This window comes from Chinchilla lanigera, unplaced genomic scaffold, assembly GCF_000276665.1.
Source record: "Chinchilla lanigera isolate Chin_1 unplaced genomic scaffold, ChiLan1.0 scaffold00026, whole genome shotgun sequence".
NCBI classification, from domain to species: domain Eukaryota; kingdom Metazoa; phylum Chordata; class Mammalia; order Rodentia; family Chinchillidae; genus Chinchilla; species Chinchilla lanigera.
Window position 1 is genome coordinate 2173534 of NW_004955427.1, and position 27328 is coordinate 2200861.

Sequence of the window (27328 nt, forward strand, 5' to 3'; positions counted from 1 at the left end):
ACAGTGGTTTCACCAGTCTACACTCCCACCAACAGTGGAGAAGTGTCCCTGTCTCCCCACAGCCTCTCCAGCATTTGCCATTGATCAATTTCTTGATGATAGCCATTCTTACTGGGGTGAGATGGAATTTCAGTGTTGTTTTAATTTGCATTTCTCAAATGACTAGTGATGTTTTTTCATATATTTATTTGCCATTAGTATTTCTTCATCTGAGAAGTGTGTATTCATCTCAGATGCCCAGTTTTGGATTGGGTCTTTGAATTTTGGGGGCTTGATATTTTTAAATTCTTTATATGTTCTAGATGGAATTCCTTTTTGTCTGAGGGGCAGTTAGCTAAAATTTTTTCCCAATTTGTGGGTTTTCTTTTTAGTCCGTTGTTGATGTCTTCTCATGTGTAAAAACTTCTCAATAAGATAAAATCCCAGGTGTTGATTCTTTGAAGTACTTCCTGTGAGTTTGGTTTTTGTTCATGAACTCTCTGCCTACCCCTGTGTCTTTGAGATTTTTACCTATTTTCTCTTCCAGTAGATTTAGTGCTTTTGTTTTCATAGTTAGATCTTTGATCCATCCTGACTTTAGTTTAGTGCATGGTGATAGACATGGGTCTAGTTTTAGTCTTCAGCATGTGGAAAGCCAGCTTTTCCAGCACCATTTATTAAAGAGGCTATCATTCTTCCAGTGAACTGTTTGGACCTTTTGCCAAAGATAAGGTGGATGAGTGTGTTTCTAGTTGTGTCTGCATCTTCTGATCTGTTCTATTGATCTTCAGGTCTGTTTTTTTGCTAGTATCATGTTGATTTTACCTAGTAGGTTTGTAGTACAATTTCAAGTCAAGGATTGTGATGCCTCCTGCCTTTCCTTTGTAGCCCAGGATTGTTTTTGCTATTCTAGGCCTCTTCTGGTTCCAGATGAATTTTTGGAATGTTTTCTCTAGACCTGTGAGGTATACTAATGGGATTTTAATTGGGATTGCATTGAATCTGTACAACATTTTTGGGAGTGTGGCCATTTTCACAATGTTGGCTCTTCCTATTCATGAGCAAGGAATATCTTTTCATTGTCTGAAATCCTCTTGAATCTCTTTTTTCAGAATACTGCAACTTTCACTGTATAGATCTTTTACTTCTTTTATTAGATTGATTCCTAAGGATTTCATTTTTATAAAGGCTATTATGAAAGGTGTGTTTACACTAATCTCTCAGTCTGTGTTGTTTTTGTACAGGAATGCTATTGATTTTTGTGTGTTGACTTTGTATCCAGCTATGCTAATGAATTTGGTTACTAAATCTATAAGTCTTCTGTGGAGTTTTGGGGGTCTTCTATGGAGAGTATCACATCATCTGCAAATAATGATGATTTCACTTCTTTGTTTCCTATCCTTATTTCTCTTATTTCTCTCTTTTGTCTAATTGCTCTGGCTAATATTTCCAGAACTATATTGAATAGCAGTGGTGACAGTGGACATTCTTGTCTTGTTCCTGATTTTAAAGTGAAAGTTTTCAGTTTTTGACCATTTAATATAATTTTAGCTGTTGGTTTGTCATGGATGGCTTTTATCAGATTGAGATAAAGTCCATTTATGCCATTTTCTGTTGGGTTTTTGTCATGAATAAGTGTTGGACTTTATAAAAAACTTTTTCTGCATTGATGGAGATGGTCATATGATTTTTGTCCTTGGCTCTATTGATATGATGTATCACATTAAGTGATTTGTGTATATTGAACCATCCCTGCATTCCTGGAATGAATCCCACTTGGTTATGTTGTATAATCTTCTTGATGATTTGTTGCATTCTGTTTGCTAGTATTTTATTGAGAATTTTTGCATCTATATTCATTAGGGAGATTGGCCTGTAGTTCTCTTTTTTTTTGTTGGGTCTTTCTCTGGTTTTGGTATCAGGATAGTACTTGCCTCCAGGAATGAGTTGGAGAGAATTCCTTCTTTTTCAATTTCATTGAAGAGTTTGAGAAGAATTGATGATAAATCTTCTCTAAATTTCTTGTGGAACTGAGCTATTTATCCATTAGGACCTGGGCATTTCTTCATTGGCAAGTTTTTATATTACATTTTCAATTTGCTTGCTGATATAGAGTTATTCAGGGTGTTTATATCTTCTTCATTTGGCTTTGGTAATTCATATGTATCTAGAAATCTGTCCATTACCTCTGTGTTTTCCATACTGTGAGAGTAAAGATTTTCAAAGTAGGTATTGATCATCTTCTGAATTTCTAGAGGATCTGTAGTGACTTCATCTCTTTCATTCCTATTGCATGTATTTCAAATTTTTCTTTCCTTTTTAAAATAAGGTTGGCTAGGGGCTTATCAATTTTATTTATTTTTTTAAAGGACCAACTCTTCAATTCATTAATGCTTTGTATTTTTTTTTAGTCTCCATTGCTTTAATTTCTGCCCTGAGCTTTAATATTTCCTATCTTCTCTGCGTTTTGGGTTTGACTTGTTCTTCTTTTTCTAGAAGCTTGAGGTACAACATAAAATTGTTTTTTTTGTGCTCATTCTGTTTTCCTGAGGTGGGAATTCACTGCTATAAATTTCCCTCTAAGGGAACTGCCTCCCACAAGTTCCTTGTATCTACATTTTTGTTTGATTGTACATAGTGTTTAATTTCTTGTTTGATTTCATCTGTGACCCATTGATTGTTCAGGAGGGTGCTGTTTAATTTCAATGTGTTTATGGAGTTCTTGTGATTTATTTTGTCCTTAATTTCCAATTTCATTGCACTATGGTGTGATAGTGTGCATGCGATAATTTCAACTCCTTTGCATTTACTTAAACATATTCTGTGTGCCAGTATATGGTGTATTTTAGAGAACATCCCATGTGCAGCTGAGAAGAATGTGTATTCTGATGCTGTTGGGTGGAACACTCTGTAAAGTTCTACTAAGTCCATTTGTTCACGGGTTTGGTTAAATTCTGTTATTTCCTTGCTAATTTTTTGTCTAGTTGATCTATCTCTTTGTGACAATGGTGTGTTAAAGTTCTTTTTATGATTGTGTTGCTACTTATTTCATTTTTCATGTCTGTTAAAATTTGTCTTACATAGTTGGGTGTTCCTGTGCTTGGTGCATAGATGTTTATGATCTCTCTTCCTCTTGAAATTTTCCCTTCACAAGTATGTAGTGACTTTCTTTATCCCTTTTAATTGTTCTTGGTTTGAAGTTCCTATTGTCTGCAAACAGAATATCTACACCTGCTTTTTTCTGGGTTCCTGTCACATGGAGTTTTACTTTCCATCCTTTGACTTTCAGTCTATGAATTTCCTTTTGTGTTAAATGTGTTTCTTGTATACAGCATATTGTTGGATTTTGTTTCTTGATCCAATCTGCCAGTCTGCTTCTTTTGGTTGGTGAATTGAGTCCATTTGCATTAACAGTTATAACTGATATGTACTGGCTTATCTTTACCATGTTGTTTTCCTGCTGTTTGTTCCTCTTGTTTCCCTCTGTTTAATTGCTTGCTCTGCTTGGTGGTTCCTTTCTGTTACTACTGTTGTTAAAGTTGTGGTCTTTTTTGTCTCTTTCTAGAATAACCTTTAGTACTCTTTGTAGGATTGGTTTGACACTCATGAAGTTCTTCAGTTGATCTTTATAGTGGAAATATTTTATTTCTCCATTAATTTTGAAGGATAGTTTTGCAGGGTATATCAGTCTGGGTTGGATGTTGTTTTCTTTCAGGACCTGAAACATTTCACTCCAAGCTTTTCTTAGCATGATGGTTTGTGTTGAGAAATCTGCTGTGATTCTGAAGGGCTTTCCTTTATAGGTGATCTTTTTCTTTTCTCTAACAGCTTTTAGTGTTCTGTTCTTTGGTTGAATTTCTGGGATGTTGATCACTATCTCTCTGGGTGTAGATTTATTTTGTTTATGGTTAGTTGGAGTTCTATATGCTTCACTTACCTAGATGTCCAATTCTTTTTCCATGCTTGGGAAATATTCTGCTAATATTTCCACAAATAGTCTTTTTATGTCATTTTGTGCTGACACCTGATGTTTCATTGATACCTATTAATTTTACATTATTTTTCATTGCTTTGTCTTGCAGCTGTTGAATTGTTACTTCTTTGTTTCTTCTTTTTAAGAGATCATTCTTTTCATGGTCATTCACAGCAATGCTGTCTTCAAGGTCTGACAGCTGTGTTCAGCTATCTTCAGCTTTGTTCAAGCGGTTTGCCAGCTTTCAGTGGAAGTTTTAGTTTCCTGCATCTGTTTAAATATGTTTTATGGATTCCACTTCTTTCCACTACTTTCCTGTATTGTTCATTCAAGGTTTCCATTAATTTACTATGCTCCTGTATTTTCTTTCTTATGTCTTCTTTAGATGTGTTAAGCAACTATTTCATTATTGTTGTCATTATTATTTTTTTTAACCTCAGAGATTATTTCTGATCTGATGTCTTCTATGGCCTGATGGAGTTGTTTCTTTTCTTCAGCTGCTATCATTTTAGAAATTTCAGGTGTATGACTTCCAAACTCTTCTGTGTCATGTCTCCTGGACTCATTCTGGGTGGACTGGAGGTCTATGATTGCATTTTGCTCCTTTGTTTTGTTGTTTTCAGAGATCTGGAGGTTCCCTGAGCTCAGCCTGACTCCTGTGTGGATGGCAGAGTGGCAGAGAAGGACCCAAAGGTCACCAGTGTTCAGTGTGGCTCCCTCAGTGGTGTTTGTTGGTGGGGTATGATCCCTAGTGCTCCCACAGCTGTCTGGGGCTCAGCTTGGCTCCCACTCAGGGGTTCCCAAAGCTGTCTGGGTTTCATCCCTGTTTCCCCACTCAGTCACTGAAGCTGCTGAAGCTATCTGAGGTTCAGCTTAGCTCCCCTAATGGTGCAGGGTGGGGGCAGGGAGTGGCACCCAATGCCCCTGAAGTTGTCTGGGGCTCTGCCTGACACCCAAGCTGGTGGGGCAGAGGCAGGGCCAGCTTACAGGTGTTTCCAAAGCTGTCCAAGGTTCTGCTCAGCTCCAGTAGGGGCAGAACAGCAGGTAGTGGTCCCCCAGGCTCCTGAAGCTGTCTGGAACTCTGCCTGGCTTCCAAAGCTGGTGGAGGAGGGGAAGCGTCCCAAGGCTCTCCAAGGTTCATCTCAGCTCCAGTGGGGGGAGAGGGGCGGGCAGTGGGCCCCAGGCCTCTGAAGCTTTCCAGGTCTCTGCCTGCCTCCCAAGCTTGTAGGGGAGGGGCAGCAGCCTTGTTTTTTTTTTTTTTTTTTTTTTTGAGACAGGGTCTTGCTGTGTAGTTTAGGCTGGCCTTGAACTTATTATGTAGCCCAGACTGAACTCAAACTTGTAGTCATGCTACCACGCCTGACTAGTGTCTTTCTTTTTGTGTCTCATTTTACTTAATGTCTTCCAAGCTCATCCATGTTGCTACAAGGGAAAGGATTTCACTTTTTTTTCTACATCTAAATGATATTTCATTTTTTAAAAATCCAGTCATCTTGACTCCATACCTTGGCTATTATGAATAAGGCTGGCTGCAATACACTGAGAGTGTGGATATCTCTTTGCTTCCTTTGGATGTATAACCAATCATAGGCCTGCTGGATCATCTAGTGATTATATCTTTAGGTTCTTTAGGAACCTCCATGTGATTTGGCATAATAGCTACACTAATTTACATTCCCACCAACAGTGTATAAGAGTTAATCTTTCTCTACATCCATACAAGCATTTGTTATTTTAAAATATCCCTTTGAAAACAGCACTTTAACTGGGGTAAAGTGATTTTTTGGTAAAACCCCAAAAGCATGGATGACAAAAGCAAAAAGGAATAGCATCAAGCTAAAAACTTTGGCCCAGCCCAGGAAACAATCAACTGCATGTTTTTTGTGTTTTGTGTTTTGTTTTTTTGGTACCAGGAATCGAACTCACAACCTTGGGCTTGCCAGGCAGGCACTCGTGCCACTGAGCTATATCCCCAGTCCACCTCAGGAAACAATCAAGAATGAAGAGACAGCCTTTGGGGTGGACAAAAATATTTGCAAATCATGTATCTGACAATATACAATATAGATGAAGAACTCAGCTCAACAGTAAAAACAAAACAAAACAGAAACTAATCTGGTTAAACAAATAGGCAAAAGGTCTATGTATATTTTTCAAAAAGAAAAATATGGTTGGCCCACAGGTATATGAGAAAATGCACAGTACTTCTAATCACCAGAGAAATGCAGATCAAAACATGTTTTTATTCAAATAAAATTATACTGCATCTTGGCAGTATAGTGTGCAGCGGGACACTCCTCCTCCTCCCAGTGGGATGATGGGTGGGACTGGACTTCGCGTGATTGAGAAGCCCTCTCGCAGAGCCGCACTCTTGTTTCAGCATTCTTACTTCTATTTGGGACACTCTCCATTGCTGTGATGCTGCATTTCCACTGTTCACTGGTCATCATGGGCTCCTCAGCCTCTGCACTGTTTTACAGTTAGCTCCACCACACGCCTTTCTCAGAGAGAACCGTATTCCCATTTACGTGAGCAAGTCCTGCTAACAGTTCTCAAAGAACTTGCAATCAGCTTGCTAGTCAGGGCTACACCTCAGTATCTCTGCTTTTGTGGTTCTCCATTCATTACATTTGCTCAGGCAGAGGCAGTGTCTATTGTCCAACGGGTCCCTCAGGTACCTAAGTTCCTACCATACAGTGCAGACAAGGACGAGGTTGTGGTTCCAAATGAGATCAGCGTGTTTGTGCTGTGACCTTCTGTTATAACTTCAGTTTTGACTATGACTCAACTCTGAATCCTGTGGCAATCTCCCTGTATGACAGGAACTGGCTTATTGTCTTAGAACATATATCAATCATATTATTGCTGCCCATCTTGATCGGCATAAAAAGAGTAATGTGCACCATTGACTTTGCTTCTCAGAGCCGGTGGCACATGACTGGGGCTCGTACCTTGGTGTGTGGGATAGCGTGGTGAGGACTGCCTAAACTACCTATGGCACAACAGCCAGATGAAGAGACACGATGCTGAAGAGGGTGTGTTCACTGGATTTAAATATATTGCGATATCGTGTGAAAGTTTATCAGCTTGACTTCATGTTCAGGAGGTGAGCACATTAGTTTAGTCTTACAGGATGAGGAGGAAGTAGATTTAGATTTAGGATCAGCCAGAATCTACTTTTCTAAAACCAGTATAAATTCTTAAGAGAAGGGATCTGGGTTGGACTTGACATTGAGGAACTTCAAAGGTAAGGAGAGCATAAGAAAATTATTTTGAAACAATTGAAATTTGGAAAAGTATTGGTATGAAATGATGGATAATCAAAAAATTTTAAAGCTACATGTGCCGGTATATGCTTTGCTGTTAATGAGGCAAATGGTAAAATAGTAAAGAAATAGTACAAGTTTATTTACTCTGTCAGAATTTAAAAATCTGTTTTGAACCATGAGTCACTCATTAAGACTTGAAATGTAGCACTGTTGGGTGTGTTGATGGCTCAAGATAAAATTCTAGTTTGAGCTTCTTCTCCTCACAGTGCTGCTTTCATTTCACATTGAAATTAGCTGTTTAGATTCTACTGAGGAGATTGTTGAATGTCGTTCTCTGGGCTATTTTCAGTTCTCTCTTTCATAGACCTGGTCTGTAGTCTGTGTGGGTACAACACCGGGAAATCAGCACCTAACACTTCTTTTAGATCTTGGGCTTTTACCTAACAATATTTCTAAATGCTGGAGTTTAGAAATATTCTATGGGTGTGTGTGTGTGTGTGTGTGTGTGTGTGTGTCTGTCTGTCTGTGTGGCCCAGCAGACTTATCTCAGCAACAGGGGGCCAGAGGGAATATCAGAAGGTTTTCTTGTCTTCATCTGAGAAGGTGATGCTTGGTATGATTGGAATGATAGGTTTATTTGGACTGGGGAAGAGTCTGACTCTAAGGATGGACACTTTTCTGGAGGTAAGTGTGTAATCTTGTGCGTAGAACTGGATAAGACATTCCTGAGGAATAATCTTTCGGTTTCCTACCTGTTGTTTCCCCAGGGTCTTTGCTGGCTGCCTGGCAATATTCTACTTTGTGGGTGCGAAGGGAATGCTGTTTGAGTTTAAAGCTCAGCAAAGTCTCTTAGTTTACTTGGGTTAGTAGAGCAGGTAGTGATAGACTGATGGATGGACAATGATTTCTAAAAGGTCAGAGTGAAATGCTGTTTGATGGTGTGCCATATTTTCTATCCACAATGAAGACGAAGTAAAATTAACGCCATTTGTATTGCGAGGAATAAGTGGCCTTGTTGAGTCTCTGAGCTAGGCAAAGATGCCGAGCCTTCTCTGATTCTGTTTTGTTTGAGTCTCACATGGACAGATCTGAGCCGTCCCACTCTCAGCTTGAAAGGCCAAATATGCACGCTGTATGGGTAAAGCGGGAAAATGCTCGCTTCTTTCTCCACTCGGATCCCCTCACATCCTTCACTAAAAACTTGCCCTGTCGTTCACTTCCTTACCGTGTTCCGGTAGGCGGGCTGAGATGTTTTTCCTCTTCTGTGTGAGGCGGCAGGCTCTTGTCAGCAGATCCTGGCGATGGTAGGAGCTATGCCTTCAGGAGGGACCCTCGGTTCAAAGTTATGCATGACATAAGCAATGTTTTACTTGTGTGTTAAAAGTGCAAGTAGTAAGTGGGTAGCTCTAACATTTAAAAGTAACTATAATTTTTGCAACTTTGTTTGGCATTTTCCTTTTAAAGTATACATTGGGCCTCAAAATAAAAGCTAGAGATGGCCTGGTCCCTAACTTCTGAAAAGCCCCAGTTAACTTCTGTACAGCTCTGATGATATGCTGAGATCATAGCGGCCGAAAGACAAAAAAAAGGGACAAATCTTCTGTAACTAATCATGCAGAGAGGGCACTGAGACGAAGGAGGACCGGGTGCCCGGAGCGGGTGCGAAAGCAGCCTCCCCTGTTTGGGTGTCAGAGAAACTTTGAACAAACAGATGAAACCGAAGCGGGTTGAAGGAAGTCAGCTAAGTTTGTGTCAGGGGAATGTTAAGGCCAGGAGCAAAGGCAGTAAGTCTCCATGACTAGTTTTAGGGAAATAGCCATACCCCAGGATGGCTTCCTATCTTGGATTGGGCAAGTAGGTGAATGGTACAGTATTGTCAAATACAAATCACTCTGCAGGCAACTGGAAAAAGTTACTTTCTGGCGGTGGGTTGTAAATGAAACATTCACTTCCAGTTCACTTTTAGGTATGTTGAGTATGAGGTGCTTTTTGAGACATCAGAGATGTTTCTTAAGTAAAGGACCTTGTATTATAAGAAAAACTTACTAATTTATAATTTAATGGTATATACACTACCCACTTCAGTTCCAGTGGGAATAGAATAGGTTTATTATTCCTTTTTTCTAGGAGTTTATTCTCTAATTTCATTAAAGGAATAAATGACCACAGAAGGCCCAGTGGCCCTCCATGGTTACTGCACAAAGCATCGTAGGTGTCACGTGAACGATTATCAAATTAACTGTATAGAGATGCTGCTTTTGTAGTTCGTGTCCAGTGCCTTGTTTGTTTGATTTTACTCCAGTAGTCTGAGGTGGGATGAGGATACATGAGCTTTTTCAGTAGTTCTGTATGTTTTTTGCTTTGGAGTAACTCCTTTTAACTTTATGAAGGAAAAATTATTTGTCCCGTTTTACAGAAGAGGAGATTTAGAAGCTGAGAGGTTAAATAACTTTCTAAAAACCATGTAGCTAGTAAATGATAAAGTTGGCATTCAGACCTACTCAGTATAGCTGGGCATGGTGGTGCATGCCTGTAATCCCAGCACTTGGGAGGCTGAAGCAGGAGGATTGTTGTGAGTTTGAGGCTAACCTGGACTACAGAGTGAGCTCAAGGCCAGCCTGAACTGCATAGCCAGATCCTGTCTCAAAAAGACATAAAAGAACAAAAAAGAAAGACCTCCTCAGTCTGAGTTCAAGCTTCTGCCCCTAATTTGAACCTATTCTTGTCATTACATATATGTTTATCATTAAAAACATTTTAAAACTATGTTGTAGTAGCTACAAAATCATTTATTCATTCTCCTAATTTTTGACATATATATTGTTTTTAATTTGATGTGTACATTTCCAAGTATGTCTGCAGGGTAAATTCCTGCAGGTTAGTTTCCTGTACAAAGGAATGTAAAATGTTAAAGATTTTTAGAATCATATAAAATTGTTTTTCAGGAAAGTTCAAAAAGTTTACAGTCCCATGTAGAAGTATCTACCAATCTTACGGGGTTTCCTACATCAAAACAAACAGGTAGACTCAGTGACTGTGATACAGGTGGTGGTTGGGATCATGAATCAGACAGAGCAAGAACTCCAGGTACCACCAGGCCCATGGCCTCCTCTTCTTCACTAAGCCCCAAAGTTGTATCTTGTACTCCGATTAACTACGAGGCAGACAGCTACCCGCACTGTATCAACTATTGTAACTGTCCCGCTAACCTGTTTTAAACTAGGTTTCATTGTTTGTTTATCTTTTTTCTCTTAAACAAAAAAGAACTAAAGATAAGAAAAGTTAAAGGATGTGACCGAAGCCCAACCCCTAGGGCCAGGTTTAGGGTGAGAACTTGCGCCCAGCACTTAGGGATTATTCAGTTCGATTCTTTTGGGTGGTTGCGTGGTTCAAGGGAGCACTGAAATGAGCGTCTGGGATGCTGACTGTGATTTGAGGCTCTTGGTGTTTGGGTTAACTGCACAGTTTTCTGGAAGTTTACCTTCAAATCAGAGGACCTTGAAGGTAACCTAAAGTGCTCTGCCTGAAACAGGCGCTGTGCTCACTGAAGGAGGTAAGAAGTCTGCCGGGCCGGGGGAATCTTGAAATGACCCTTCGTGTATTTGCCTGGATCTGACCTACTGTTAAATCAACAAAAATGATCTTAACCCTTCTTCGTTATTCTGTTAATGGTTTCGTATGTTTGAACAAGGTGCTACTTGTATCATTAGAAACTCCCATAATTCAAGAGTGGCTTTCTGTGTCACTGACCCAGCATGGAGGGTCTGTCTGGTTATCAGTCAGAGGTGACCCCATCACGTGATACAGTGTAAACAAAGTTTGCAGTATAGCTTGGTTGGCGTGCATCTGCCTAAGGACTAAGGTGTTTGAAAAATAAACTTCACAGTTTCAGTAGGTTAGCACAATGAGGTGTTGTTCCTTGCCAATTCTGAAGCAGGCTGCATAATTATCCTTTGTGTTGGAGATAATACTACACCAAGGATGCCAAGACAGGAGAAGGGAGAGGAAAGAGAGTCACAGAGCCCTAACAGACTCAGGCTAGAAGTGACTCAATGCATTAGCCTGAACTTAGCAACACAGTTCCAGTCTAACAGGAGGAGAGGCTCGGGCAGTGTGGGAAGGAGCACATGCAAAAGTCTCATGGTCTCTTTCCCAATATGATGTTGGGTGCTTTGAAATTATCTAGTTAAAACGTTCGTTTGTAGGCAGTTTCACGTTACTTCAAGTTTTAAATATATGGAGCAAACTTTTACATTAGCTTTAAATACGATTAAAGGTCAACTGTATGCTAAGGTACATACTGCCTTTTAAAGAAATCCTTTTCAGCTCTGTGTTAAAAAGACTAAAGTTTTGCCTAATCCTTGTGAGATCTGGGAAAGCCATAAAATTTTCTAAACCAGTATCTCCACTGAAGTCGGACTAATACTGTCTCATGCATGGGTGTGTTACAAAAATAAGGTTGTACATACCATGTAAAACGCTTGACACCATGCTTATTATATGGAAAATACTCCACAAATGTGAATTTTTGTTTTCTTTTCATTGAGGTTGATATGTAGTGGGATCTACAATGTGCCCATAATAATCAAAAGGTTATCTATGTAAATAAGATGTGTTTTGGCCAATTCAAAAAATGAAATGTCTGCTTTCTGTATATTCTTATCTTTGTAGATCATGGGAAGTTTCAAAGGTCATGCCCTTCCTGGAAGCTTCTTTTTCATCATGGGTTTTTGGTGGAGTACAAAGAGTATTTTGAAGTATGTCTGCAAAAAGCAAAAGAGGACTTGCCACCTCGGTTCCAAAACATTTTTCCATCGAATAGAAATTTTGGAGGGAATTGTAATAATCAGCATGGCCTTAACTGGTGAGTAGGCCTTTCCTGTTCTTTCTTTGAGGCATATTCATGCGTAAAAAGAAGACTCAATATACAAAATAAAAAATTTGCTATGAAGAATTTTGTAGTTCTTATATATATTCTAAGTGTAACGTCTATCTGACATAATTTGTTTGGGAAGTGATGCTTTATGTTCATACAAAAGCCTGTTCCTTAATGAATTGTTCACAATAGTTGATTTGCCTACACAGTCAAGGTGAATTTCCTTTACAGAATGTGTTGGGACCTTTGAAATAATGTTATTATAGGTTGTTTTCATACTTGGAGAAATAAAACTGTTAGAAACCATTTTTCAAATGACACCAAAATAATCAAGTGCACATGGGAAACCTTCAGTAATATGGATTCTATGAAATATTCTGCTTTTAGAGTCCCATTAAAATCTTTCTTTTGTACAAGGTGAAGCTTCCCATTAAAATTTTTTTAATGCTTTCTCCGTGACAATAGGACTTTGCTATGACCGTAAAGTTACAGAGTAACCATTTCCAAGGAGAAATTTCCTTGCTAAGCTCACTGGATTAAAGGCGCCAGGAAGAGCTTGCCGTCTTGGCTGTCCTCACGCTCGCCCGTGCCGCTTTGTCCAGAATGTCCTTTTTCTTGCTTTTTCCTTTTACCCAGTCCGAGCTCGCTCCGCAGAGTGCCTCTCCCTCACTCTTCACTTTTACTTTTTCAAATAAACTTTGCCACTGCTAAAATGAATATATAAATTAATTAATTAATTCAATGGATTAACAAATAAGGAAACATCTCAAAGAAAGTTAAATTGTTTGTGTAAGTGACTGTATCATATGCTACAGCTGTCTGGGGCTCCTTAGTGATCTTCAGGTAGGGAAAGCAGAACATTTCAGCACTTTTATTGAGAAGCCAGGACAACTCCTTACTCTGTGGCAGCGACCCAAAGATGTAATATCTAAGAAGAAGCAGTCAGCCTCTGTCAAGCTGATCCCATAAATCCAAGTAATTCAAGATTTACCTTAGTCGTTAGGCTGGAAGAGACAACTGAACTGACATCATTCGTACTGAAGATCGGAAATAGCTGTTTGAATACCTTGGTCATTTTTGACAAAACTTGGTTGTCTGAACCTTGAGGAAAAATAAAAGCCTACACTACCATTGCTCGCTGCTAGGGAACAGCTGAGAGAGAAGAGAGCAAGTACACAGGACAGCCGCGGATTGAAACGGGCCCTGGGCGCGCCTGCTCCCGTGCCGCCATGCATGCTGGCGTCATCATGGAGAGCGGTGCTCAAACTGTGATACGTTCGTTCCTTTTCAGGCATAGCTGGGGAGCAGTTTATTTCTGGAGGACCCTACCTGACTTTGTACAAGGAGGGCCAGTGGAACCAGCTCGCAGGCTGGCATCATTGCACCATGTATTTCTTCTTCGGGCTGCTCGGGGTGGCTAACATCTTATGCTTCACCATCAGCTCACTTCCCGTCTCCTTAAGCAAGTTAATGTTGTCCAACGCGTTATTTGTGGAGAGTAAGTATGAGTATTTTTCCTTACATTCCTCTACCAGTGGCATTTGCGTCCCCCTTCTGATAATATGTCTTTAGTGTTTTCATGCAGCTTGGATTTACAGGGCCATGTATCTGGTCGTAGTGAGGCACTTTGGCAGAGTCTTAGGCAGGAGAGCGAAGATCCACCTTCCTCACTGATTCATTTAGTAGAACTGGACAAGCACCATCGAAATGTGTTTTACTCACATTTCACACGATTCCGAAGGAATTACCTGCATTAGCTCCTCACCTCCTGGCTGGCTGGGGGATCATAATTTTTCCATTTTTAAGAATGAAAACCGAACTTAGAGAAACGGACCAAGAATATCCAGAGATGGAGCAATCACTCACAGCAGAACACCTTTCCTTATCTACTATCCAGCTTCTAGCATATTAGTATAGTAAAACTCTGCCACTGCATGAGAAGTGGGGTCCAAAACATTCAGCTACAAATGACGAGGTTTTAATTGTGAGAGGTTGATGAAAAGCAGTAGGTTTTTGTTCAGCTGGTTTTCCTGGTTACTATAGGGCGAGAAAGTAAACAAGTATTTAATGATTTGTTTTTATGTACTGCACATGTAAGAAATAAGTTTCTTATGCAACAACAAAAGCCCCCGATGACTAGGAGGCAGTCACTTGCTAAGTTTTCTTCCCGTCCCCCACGTTTGAAGATAAGAACTTTTGCTTGTTCCTCTCTTTTTTTTCTAGAATAGGTAATTAAAAAAAATTTTTTTGAGAACAGAGGCTAGATAAAGGATAGATGCCAAACACTAATAATGTGATTCTCGTTATCTAAGGATGTTGCTGTATTTTGAAGGAACATTTTTCTTCTTTGAAGGAAAAGGCTTAGATGAAACTGGAAACTGTCCATGAAGTGAGAGAAAGCAGTTAATTACTGCTTCCGGAAAGGCAGTTCTCAGCTCGTTTCTAGGAACTGGGATTCCATAGGGCCGCACCTGTCAGTGTGCACCTTTACGATTATATATGCATTGCTTCCTCCAGTGGGCTGCATTCATTCAGCAAGTCTTTGGCTTCAGCTTACTCATCTGCATATGCACAGTAATTATAGCTCCCCATCCCTGATGTGCTTATTATTCATCACTGGAAATAGATGGTGCTTTGAAATTTACGAAGTTGAAAATGTCATGGTATGTTAGAGGCTAGATTGAAGGTTGAAGGAGGGAAAAGCAAGATTACATTTTGCAGATTTCACTCTGGAGAGGCAGTGACGACTCCGAGCGTGAGAAAATGCATTATTGTTACAGTCGTGGGGAGCCTGACCTTCGGAAGAGCTGTGCACGTGTGTGTGTAAAATTATGTGAAAACAGAGGGAGGAAGAAGGGCGGTGGGTGCCTTGTGTTTCACTTAAAAGAGACAAACTGTTTCTTTCCCCATCTATTAGCTTTTATCTTCCAAAATCATACTCACGGCCGGGAAGTGCTGGACGTGTTTGTGCACCAGATGCTGGTCTTGGTCTCCTTTCTGGCAGGCCTGCTTGCCTTCATGGAGTTCCTTACGCGGAACAACGTGCTCCTGGAGCTGCTGCGGACGAGCCTCATCCTGCTGCAGGGGAGCTGGCTATGGCAGGTGAGCGGGGCCTCCAGCTTACGTTCCCGAATCTTGGCGCGTCGCCTCTGCCCTTATCTGATGGGGAGCTTCGGTTTCAGACCTCAGCGATTTCATTCCGCTGTGCTGCCCGTAGTGAGCGTGTGGGCCTCTCGGAAGGTGATGTGTCCTCGAGTAGCCTCGCAGCCCTGGCGGGGCACCGTCAGAGCAGCTGGGTAGGAAGCGGGGTGTGCGCATCTTCGTCACATACCTGAATACCTGCTTCTGTCAGATCTCCGAGCTGATGCTTTTAATCAGAGTAAGTCCTGATGCTGAAGCAGCTTACCAGCTAGAGAGTAGTAACACGCTTGTGAAATACATGGAAGGAAAGAAGGGAGAAAATATGTTCTTTTTGAGAAACAACTACTAGATTTTTTTGTACACATTATTTCATTCTGTCCTCACAGCAATCTGGAAGTTAGGTGTTATTGTTTTGAATGTACAACTAGGAAGACTCCGAGAGTCCAAGGTATTCTCCCAGGCTCACACAATGATGGAGCCGGGGCCTGGAGCTGGGTTTGTCTAAGCCTGAAACCCCAGACTTTTCTCGTTTTATGACATCAACTCCTTAACTTTATCGTGTTGCTGAACGGGTGAGTTCCAGTTGTGAACATATACGTTATAAGTACTGACAGATACTGGTCCAGCATGCGCGTACAGGGGCGCAGGAAGTCTAGGGGGAGCAAAGTGCGGTTCAGCTAGGAAAGATGCTTTGGAAGAGATTTTTAGTCACTAGAAAGTGGGCCTTGGGCAGATGATTGTTGTGGGGGGGAAATATAAGGGTGAAGACAGTATCGCAGCGAAGGCTGTGAAGAGGGGTTAGATTAATGGGTTATCTTGGAGGAAAATGTTTTACAAAGTAATTATACATACCCAGTAGTGTGATAAAACTGATAATTACAACTTTATCCGGGTTATATACAGAACTTGTTTTGTTACATTATTTGTCATCTCCTGGGAACCTAAATAGCGTAAACAGAATGGAATATAAAACACTATGGTGTGCTCTATTCCTCTTGACTGAAATCTCTTACTATGTACATATTAAAGATAAAAATAAATTTTTAAAACTTTAAAAGAGGTAACTTCTGATCAGCATAACAAGTGAGTTTACACTTCAGTGTGTTTTATCTCCTCCAAATATGTAACAGTGACAGGCAAGATACTACATTTTAAAATACCAGAAAATGAAAGGAAACTGAGAATAAATAAATACAATAAAAAGCCACCTAACTGTGTAAGCAAAATGAAGCTGGGGCAGAGAAGCCACGAGCGGGGTGCAGGAGAAGCGCCCGGCCGGGGGAGAGGTCTGAGGTCCAGAGCAGAGGCGGTGGGGGAGGGGTCTGCTGGAGAATGAGGTCAAGCACTTGGGGCTCTTTAATCGTTCTGTTTATATATTTGCTACTGATGTGTTTTCTGCTTGATCTCTTACTTCGTGATCTTAGTCTCTTAAACTTAATTATTTTAGCTCATTTTCAGTTTTTGTGTTCTTACAAGGTATCTTCTGGTTTTCTAGCCCTTTTTTGAGTAGAATTATGATCTCATTTATTTTCAGTCTGTCTTGTTTTCTTTCTTAAATACATGTATCGCTGCACATTCCCTTCACTTACTGCTGTAGCAGCCCATGAGACCAACTTTGACCGCGGACTTTCCATTACCCGTCTTACTTAATTGTTGACACTGGACGTTTGTTACGGTGCTGTGGTCTGAGCCAGCTCCTTGCACGTTTTTCACGTTGCCGCATGCTGAGCAGTGCCGTGAGCTCTAAAGGGCATTGCTAAGTTTCCAGATGCATTCTCTCTCTTTTTTTTATTTGAAAGAGAAAAAATAACAATAAAACAGAGACTCAAAGCAGGTTAGTGGGAGAGTTATAATACCTAATACACTGTGTATTATTGTTTTCATAGTAGTTATTCAGAGTACAAGATACAGGCATGATATCTTATCCAAACAATATTAGCACAAACCTTTCCTTTCAATGAACTAACAGAAACTAGCTGTATGACCATCAACTATCTTGTATATAAATATGTTTTTTGTATTTTTCCCTTTCTTCCTTTCCCTTTTCCTCCATCACAGTTTGTCTTTTCTTTTGAACAGTTGCTTCCCAATCCGTAATATCCATTGTACATTTTGGATCTTATTTGTTCATTCAGTTTTTCACACTAGTGAGACAATACAATGTTTACACATATGGGTCTGATTTATTTCACTTATGCATATGGTCTTTAATTGCATCCATTTACCTATAAAAGTCTCCAGTTTATCCTTCTTTATGGCTCAGTAGTACTCCATTATATTTTAAAAAAACCCCACATTTTTAAAATCCATTCCTTTGTCGCTAGGCATTTGGGTCGTTTCCATGATTCAGCCATTACAAATTATGCTGCTATAAACCTGGGTGCACATATATCTTTGTGGTATGATGTTTTTAATTCTTCTGGGAAGATACCCAAAAAGGGAATAGCTGGGTCAAATGGACCTTATAATCCTAGTTTTTGAGGAATCTCCAAACTGATTTCCATAGTGGTTGAACCAGCCTACACTCCTACTGCCAGTGGAGATTTCTTTTTTTCCCCACAGCCCTGCCAGCATTTGTTAACCATTGATTTTTTGATGATAGCCATTCTTTCTGGGGTGAGATGGAATCTCAGTGTTGTTTTAATTTGCATATCTAGAATGACCAATGATGTTGAACATTTTTTCATGTATTCATTTGCTATTTGTAGTTTTTCATCTGAGAAGAATGTATTCATCTCAGATGCCCATTTTTGGATTGGGTCTTTGAATTTGGGAGGTCTGATTTTCTTCAAATCTTCATGTGTTCTAGATAGAAGTCCTTGTCTGAGGGACAACTGGCTAAAATTTTTTCCTGCTCTGTGGGTTGTATTTTCACTCTGTTGGTGATTTCTTTTGTTGTGCAAAAGCTTTTTAATAAGGTGAGATCCCATCTGTTGATTCTTTGTACTATTTCCCTTGCAGTCTGGGTTTTGTTCATGAAGTCTCTTCCTACACCTACATCTTTAAGATTTTACCTATCTTCTCTTTTGGTAAATTTGGTGTTTCTATTTTAATATTTAGATCTTTGATCCATTTTGATTGTAGTTTAGTGCATGATAGTAGACATGGGTGTAGTTTTAGTCTTTGGCATGTGGAGAGCCAGTTTTTCCAGCACCATTTATTGAAGAGGTATCTCTCTTCTAGTAAACATGTTTGGCGCTTTGTCAAAGATAAGGTGGCTGAGTGTGTTTGTACTTGCATCTAATCTTCTATTCTGTTGCAGTGATCCTCAGACCTGTTTTTTGCCACTCCCATGCTAATTTTGTCACAGTAGCTTTGTAGTATACTTTCAGGCCTGGAATTGTGATGCCTCCTGCCTTGTCTTTGTTGCCAAGAATTGCTTTTCTATTGTAGGTCTTTTCCGGTTCCAAATAAATTTTAGGAATGTTTTTTCTGGATCTGCAAGGTATTCTAATGGTATTTAGATTGGGATTACATTAAATCTGTACAGGAGTTTTGAGAGTATGGTCATTTCCAGTATATTTGTTCTTCCTATCCAAGAGCGAGGTATAGCTTTCCATCTTCTGACATCCACTTTGACCTCCTTTTTCAGGGTACTGTAATTTTCATCATACAGATCTTTTAATCCTTTGTTAGATTGATTTTTAAGTATTTCATTTTTTTTTAGATGCTATTGTGAAGGTTGTGCTTTCTCTATTTTCTCCTTCTATGAGTTTGTTGCTTTTGTTCAAGAATGTTACTGATGTTTGAGGGTTGGCTTTACATCCTGCCACACTACTGATACTAAATCTACAAGTTTTTTAGTGGAGTTTTTGGGGTCCTCTATGTAGAGTAGCATGTCATCTGCAAATATTGATAATTTAACTTCTCTCTTTCCCATATTCATTTCCTTTATTTTTTCTTCTTGTCTAATTGCTCTGGTAATGTTTCCAGAGCTATACTGAATAGGAGTGGTGATAACTGGCATCTTTGTCTTGTTCCTGATTTAAAGTGAAAGCTTTCAGGTTTGGATCATTTAATAAAATGTTAGCTGTTAGTTTGTCTTTTATAAGGTAAAGACTTTTTTGAGGTAAGGACTACCTTTTCCAAGTTTCTGTAGGGTTTTTATCATGAATGGATGTTGGACTTTGTCAAATGATTTCTCTGCATCTATTGAGATGATCATGTGATTTTTGTCTTTGGTTCTGTTGGTGTAGTGTATTACATTTATTGATTTGCATACATTAAATCATCCCTACATCTCTGGGATGAATCCTACTTGGTCATGATTTGTAGTCTTCTTGGTTATTTGCTGTATTCTGTTTGCCATTATCTTATTAAGGATTTTTGCATCTATATTCATGAGGGAGATTGGCCTGTAGTTTTCCTTTTGGTTTGCATTTTTCTCTGGTTTTGGAATCAGGGTAATACTTGCTTCCAGGAATGATTTTGGAAGTACTGCTTCCCTTTCAATTTCTTTAAAGAGTTTTAGCATTAGTGGTATTAGTTCTTCTCTAATTTTTTTGTAGAATTCAATAGTGAATCCATCTGGACTTTTCTTTGTTGGTACATTTTTAATTACATTTTCAATTTGATTGGCTCATATTGGGTTATTTAGAATTTTTGTATCTTCTTGATTTGGTTTGGGCAATTTGATTGTGTCCAGGAATCTATCCACCTCTTCTGTGTTTTCCTTCTAATTAGAATATAGGTTCTCATAGTATGTATTGATCATCTCCTGGATTTCTGTGGGATCCATTGTGATTTCCCCCTTTTCATTCCTAGCTGTTTGAATTTGTGTTTTTTCTTTCCTCTTTTTAATGAAGTTGGCTAATGGTTTATCAATTTTATTTATTCTTTCAAAGAGCCAACTTTTTGATTGGTTGATTTTTTGTATTGTTTTCTTAGTCTCTATTGCATTAGTTTCTGCTCTTATCTTTATAATTTCCACCCTCATACAAGCTTTGGGTTTGACTTGTTCTTCTTTTTCTAGAATTTTGAGGTTCAGCATTAGGTTGTATATTTGAGCTAGCTCTGTTTTTCTCGTGTGTGAGTTCATCACTATAAATTTCTCTCTTAGAACTGCTTTTATTATGTCCCATAAGTTTCGGTATGTTGTATCAGCATTACCATTTAATTGCATATACTGTATAATTATGTCTTTAATTTCCTTTGTGACCCATTGGTTGTTCAGAAGGGTGTTGTTTAATTTCTATGTGTCTAGATAGTTTCTATGACTTCCTTTGTTGTTGATTTCCAGTTTCATTGCACTGTGGTCAGCTACTATGCATGGGATGATTTCAGTTCCTCTATATTTACTTAAACATGTTTTGTCAGGTAATATATGATCTATTTTGGAGCATATTCTATGTGCAGCTGAGAAGAGTGTGTTTTCTGATGGTTTGGGGTGGAACACTCTAGAGCTCTGCCACATCCTTTTGTTCACAGGCTTGGTTTAATTCTAATATTTCTTTGTTGATTTCTTGTCTAGTTGATCTGTCTATTTGTGAGAGTGTGGTATTAAGGCCTCCCCACTACAATTGTGTTTTCTTGCTTATTTGGTTTTGCATATCTGTTAATATTTGTTTTTTGCAGTTGTGTTCACTGGTGTTTGGTGCATATCTATTTATGATTGTTATAGGGTTTTTTTTGAGTTTCCCTTAACAGGTATGTAGTGACTCTTTTTGTGTCCTTTGATCAGTTTGGCTTAAACTTTGCATTACCTGCGAATAGAATAGCTACCCCTGATTTTTTCTGGATTTCTGTGGCATGGAGAAATGTTTCCCATCCTTTGATTTTTAGTCTGTGAATTTCTTTTTGGGTTAAATGTGTTACTTGAATGCAGCACATTGTTGGATCTTGTTTTTTGATTCATTCTACCAATCTGTTTCTTTTGATTGGTGAGTTGAGACCATTTATGTTGATGGCTATAACTGATATATATATATATAATATATATATATTATATATATATTATATAGATATGCTTTTCTTTTTCATATTATTTTGCTGTTGTTTGTTCCTATCTTTCTGCTCTGTTTAGTTGCTTGTCTTGCCTAGCGGTTTCTTTCTATTTGTATTCCTGCATTTGCGGTCTTCGTCATCTCTTTCTAATGTCTTTCAGAGCATTCTGTAGAGTTGGGTTGGTGGTCATAAATTTCTTCAGTTGTTCTTTGTCGTGGGAGTCTCTTATTTCTCCATCAGTTTTGAAAGATAGTTTTACAGGGTACATCAATCTGGGTTGAAGACTGTTTTCCTTTAGGACTTGAAATACTTCACCCAAGGCTTTCCTTGATTTGAAAGTTTGTGTTGAGAAGTCTGCTGTGATTCTAATGGGCTTTCCTTTAGAGATGATATGTTTCTTTTCCCTAGCTGCATTTAATATTTTATTCTTGTGCTGAATTTCTGGAATCTTGCTTACTATATGCCATGGTGGAGATTTATTTTGGTCATAACTATTTAGAGTTCTATATTCTCTTTCTTATTATCATTTCTAACATGTTTTGTGGACAGAGAATGCATTCTTTTTGAACCTTTTGTTTGTTTTTTGCCTTGATGGTACTGGGGATTGAGTGCAGATCCTCATGCATGATAAACAAGAACTCTGTCACTGAGCTACAGCCCCAGCCTTTTTTGAAAACTTTGTTTTGTTATGGGGTCTTGGTAAGTTGTTAAGCCTGACATTGAACTTGAGATCTTCCTGTCTCAGCCTCCACATCAACTGGTGTTACAAGAATGTGCCAGTGTGCCTAAATTCCTTAATTTAAAAAATTGTCTAATATGCAGACAGAGGGAAATTCTCTCTCAACCTGTAATATTTTGTTTCTTTCCTGAATCATATTAGACTTAAAGATTTCTTAAGTCATGTTTTCCCCACGTCTCTGAGTGAGAGAGTGTTTTAAGCTCCTTTTTTCCCCTGAGAGCATGGGCAGTCAGCCAGATGAGGAAGCTGCTCCTGCTCTCTTTGCGTGTTCATACTTTGGACAGTAGGTTCCTCCACATTGGCTAGCTCCATCGCCTCCACCAGTGTTTTGAGGCCCGGTCTTGCTGTGTAGTCCGGATCCGTCTTCCATTTGCTATGTAGCCCAGGCTGGCCTTGAACTCTTGCCTCAACTTCTCAAGTGCAAGGATTGCAGGCTTTGGGCAAAAGATACTGGTCTATTGTGATTTTGACTGCTATGTTTGCGAAGGCTGCAATAATAAATTTTCACATAGTGAGCAATTTAAAACAACAGAAATTTACCGTTTTATTGATCTGTAAGCCAGTAACCTGAAGTGAAGGCATCATAGGGGGAAGTCGAGGGGAAGTCGGTGCTGTGCTGCTCTCCTGTCTGGTTCTTGGCAGTCTTGGCATTCTGTGGCCTTTGGTTTGGGGCAGCACAACTTCCCCTCTGCCTCCGTTATCATGTGATAGTCGCCCAGTTATTATTTTTGCTATTCTGTGTTTGCATGGCCTTTTATCATAATTATTCATAATTGTTACTTATGCAGATGAATGAGATTCACTGTAATGACACCACCCGTACATGCGTACGTTTGGAATGGTCACGTGCACACTTTTCCTTCCTCATCAGCTCCTCACCCGGCACCTTCCCTCCTTCCTAGCAATCCCTCTTCCACTTCCACTGACTGGGCTACCTTGCTCTCCAAGAATCATTCCGTTCCATCCATTTTTCTAGAAATGACAGAAGTTCATTTTTCTTCATGGCGGAATCACACTCCATTGTGTACATCCTATCTGTTCTTTCCCCATTCATTTGTCGGTGTACACCTAGGCTGAGTCTGTATCGTAGCTATCAGCAACGCTGCCTCAACAAATATAAGTACAGAGTTGTTTTTTGTATTCTGATTTCATTTCCTTCAGCTGTTTCGTCATAACTGCAATAGTTGGAGTACATGGCAGTTCTTTGATTTTTAGTTTTGGGAGAATGTTCATACTATTTCTCATAGTAGCTATCCTAATCTACATTCCCACCCAAAGTGCACAAGGGATATTTTTTCTCCACACCCTCTCTAGAACTTTTTATTTTCTATTTATAATAGCCATTTTAATGGGGTTTGGTGAAATCTCATTGTGTTTTTGATTGCACATTCCTGAGATATAATAGTATTGCACATTTTTCATGTATTTATTTGCCATTTACATTTCTTTTATTGAAAAGTGTCTGTTCAGATCATTTACTCATTTTTTACACTGAAATATTATTATTTGCTTATTCATATTTTAAATTCTTTATATATATTCTATGTATTAATCCTCCATCAGATAAAAAGCTAGCAAAATTTTTCTCCCATTCTATCAGTTGTTTCTTCACTTTTTGGTTTTCTTTACCATGTCAAAGATTTTGATTTTGCTGTAATCCATTTATTAATTTTTGCTTTTGTTTCCTGTGCTTTTGGAGTTCTATCCAGAAACTCGTTGTCTGTGTCAACATTCTAAAGTGATTTTTCCTTCAGTAGTTTCAGAGTTTCAGGTCTTACCTGATGATCTCTCAGCCCTTTTGAGTTGATTGCTAAACAGAGCTAGAGATAGGATCTAGTTTCAGTCTTATGCATATGGATATCCACTTTTACCAGCAGCAGGTGCTAAGGAGGCTTTCACGTGACATTTTTAGGAGGACGCTGATCATTGGGTTAGAGCCAAATCAACTCCGGAAATACCTCCCCTTAGTTTGATTACACCTATAAAGAACCCATTTTATAAAAAGGTCACACTGAGGTAGCGAGGGTCCAGATTATGACATTCTGGAAGGGCACAATTTCACCCCCAATGGCTGGCTTTTATCTCGGGGAACTGGAGCAAAGCACTCCCAATCAGGAGTGGGATGGGTCCTGTGGGTGGCACTGGAGCACTGGTGGAACTGCGGCGTGGTCGTCGGAGAGCAGACCCGATTTCCTGGCGTCACACCCCGACGAGCTGCCCTTCTGAACAGAGTTCTCCATCACTTCTAGGTGCTGCTTTGAGGGAAGCACGAGATGGGTGGGTTTCGTGGGCCCGACAGCCCGGGTTAAAAAGCGGGCCTTTGCACTGGGAGCTGCACGTGTGGCTTTGCTCTTGCCGTTTCAAACAGTGAATGCACAGGAACTGGAAATTCTTGCTTCCTTCCAGAAGCTTCAAAGAAGGCTCTAACTACCTTAGCTTTCATGGGGAGCTCTCCTAGACGTGTGTGAAAGTCAGAAAACACCAAGGTGTCTGAAGCAGTAGGCGAACCAGCTAGGTAAAATTCTGTCTGTTTTCTGTATATTGTGATGTAACTTTTCCTTCCCTCCCTCCCTCCCTCCCTCCCGAGTGGCATATGTTTGTGCTACATAATGATTACGTTCATCTGTTATGCATATTGCATCTTAATCAATTTTACCTCCTCTCCCTCTCACAGTGCTCCACTCTCCTGTGATCCCCAAATACCCTTTCACCTTCACAAAGGCCCTTGCTGCTCCCTGTCATTTCTGCTTTATTTTGCTTTCAAATTATTTATATTTTGGGTTTCTCATACAAAAGAAACCATTCAGTACTTAAACTTTTGTGCGTGATTTTTTTCATTGTATCGCTAACTTAACACGTTATATGTATTCTACCACTTGTGCTGACACTTTCATCTGTCAGAACGTAGCCGTGATCTAACACAGAGGCCTGTCTTTTGGTGGGTCAGGCATAGCAGAAACGCTGTACACATCTTTACAACTGTTGGAGACGGAGGGGCAGGTCACGTGCTAACTTTCCTACCTGTGAAAACATCAATAAAGGAATGCATTCTGTCTCCTGGGATGCAAAGGGAGGAAGAAGTTAGTATAAGAACCTTACTCATTTTAACTGAAATGATATTCTGAGAAATGTATGACACTGTCACTGGCTGATAAATAAAACACACAGGTGCAGTGCAAAGGAGAAAACTGCTTTGCTGTGCTCCACTTGGTCAAGCAGCTCCTCTGATGGCGGATTGGCAGGAAGCACATGTTCCTGTGCATATTTGCATGTGGGAAGACAGAGATTTCCATTCTTAGAAAAAGCTGAAAAGGTGAATGTTCAAGTGATAGTCCCTAATTTTAAAATGTTGGCAACTAATTCATTAAAAAATCTTTGGGCTAAAAACCATGCCTATGAATTAGATATGCCAGTGCTTTGAATTAAATGGATTGCCAGTATGTAATGTATGCTTTGATGTAGTGTGGTGTAGTGTGGTGTGGTGTAGTGTGGTGTAGTGTAGTGTGGTGTAGTGTGGTGTAGTGTGGTGTGGTGTGGTGTGGTGTGGTGTGGTGTGGTGTGGTGTGGTGTGGTATAGTGTAGTGTAGTGTAGTGCTGTGCAGTGAGGTATAGTGTAGTTTAGTTTGTTACAGGGTCTTGGTGAGTAAGGCACAGACAGTCCTCCTGCCTCAGCCTTCCTAGTAGCTGGAACACATATAGAGTGCTACCATCCTTGGCTATAATCTATGTTTTAAGAGTAACCCAGTATTTTGGGATTTTTTAATGTTTTTTGGGTGTGTGGGGGTACTGGGAATCTAACTTAGGACCTCACCCTTGCCAGGCAGGCACTGCGCCACTGAGCTAATTCCCCGGCCCCCAAACTCAGTATTTTGACTTCATGGGAAAAACTTGTATTTGATTCTTACATTCAGCCTATATCAGAATTGCTGAGATGACTCAGACCGTCATTTTTTTCCAGGCCACTGTCCTCCATATTGCCCTACGTGGGAAGGGTACATGGGAAAGAGAACATGGGACAGAGGGAAAAGGACATAAATAATGGCCGAGGCCAGACCTTTCTAGTTTGGAATCATGCTTCAGTCATGCAGCAGTTTTCAATGCTGAGGAAATTACTAAAGTTCTGAGTTCCATGTTTCCCTCCAGTACGAGGATAGCAAAGTCAGTGGTAGTTCTTTTGAAACTAAAATGAACTCGTAAATGGGAACCAGTGATTAAGGTGTAAATCTTAGCTTTCCCTGATTTACTCAGATTTTCTGAAATTTCAAGCAGAAATGAAGTTAAGATTTCACTCAGTATCGTAGACTAATTGCTTTTTTTCTGTGTGATTTTATTTAAATGGGCTCTATCATGCATGAGTCAGTAAACCACCCATTTTTCTTATCTTGATGGTTAGGATAATAATAAATGTGAGGAGGATAAAATATACCTGGAGGGCCACTGTAGCAAATCTTTTAACCCCAGTACCTGACACATGGCAGCATAGAGTAGACATTTGATTTTGCATTATATTTAATTCTAGAGACTTGTGTGATGTATTTTGGGGGGCATAAAATTCACATGGCACAGAATCAGATATTTTTGAAGTGTTCAATTCTGTGACATATAGTATAATCACAGTATTGTACTCTCATTGCCTATAACAAGCTTCACAACATTTTCATCTCCCCAAAAGGATACCCTGGACCTAATAAAAACGTTTCCTCTCACCTCCTCTCTCCTCCCAGGCACTAGAAACCACTAACTGGCAATTTGCCTTTACCAGTATTTACATATTCTGCAAATTCAACATAAAACAAAATCATATAATATGTGACCTACTTTTTCTATTTATGTATATAATTTTCCGAGTTTCATTGATGTTGTAGCATGTATTAATACTTCATTCCTTTTTGTGACCATTTATTATTCCATTGTATGGGTATGTGCATTTTGTTTATCATCAATTGATGGATGTTTGGATTGTTTTCATATTTGACTATTAAAAAAGTGCTGCTATAAACATTTGTGTACAAATTTTTGCCTGAATATTTTGAGTATATCGCTAGGAGTGGAATTGCCAAGTCATATAGTAATTCTACCCCAACTTCCTGAGGAATTGTCGACTATTAATCCATTAAGGCTATGCCATTTCCACAAAAAATGTACAGTATAAGAGCTCCAATTTTTCCATATGCTCACCAACCTTCAGGTTTTTGTCTGTTGTTCTTATTGCTATTGTACAAAGTGTGATTGTGATTCCCCTTCCCCAGTGACAGTGATGTTATTCATCTTTCCGCGTGTTTACTGACTATCTGTGTACTAGCATTGGAAAAATGTTCCTTGGAGGCCTTTGCCTATTAAAAAGATTTTGGGGGTTAACTTTTTAGTCTTTATACATTATGTATAATAATCCTTTGTCAGATATATGA

General features: G+C 39.4%; 1 protein-coding gene across 6 annotated transcripts in view; it reads left to right on the forward strand.

Moving 5' to 3' along the window:
* LOC102022204 (transmembrane protein 45A-like) overlaps positions 1-27328 on the forward strand; it is a 94628-nt gene that overhangs the window by 56145 nt on the left and 11155 nt on the right. For 3 of the 6 annotated variants that reach the window (XM_005386299.2, XM_013515225.1, XM_005386300.2), the window contains 3 exons: positions 11893-12085; positions 13389-13595; positions 15015-15199. In XM_005386299.2, the coding sequence (XP_005386356.1) occupies positions 11896-12085; positions 13389-13595; positions 15015-15199 (582 nt within the window). In that variant the 5' untranslated portion in view covers positions 11893-11895. The other 3 variants (XM_013515224.1, XM_005386301.2, XM_005386298.2) reach the window with 3 other exon arrangements.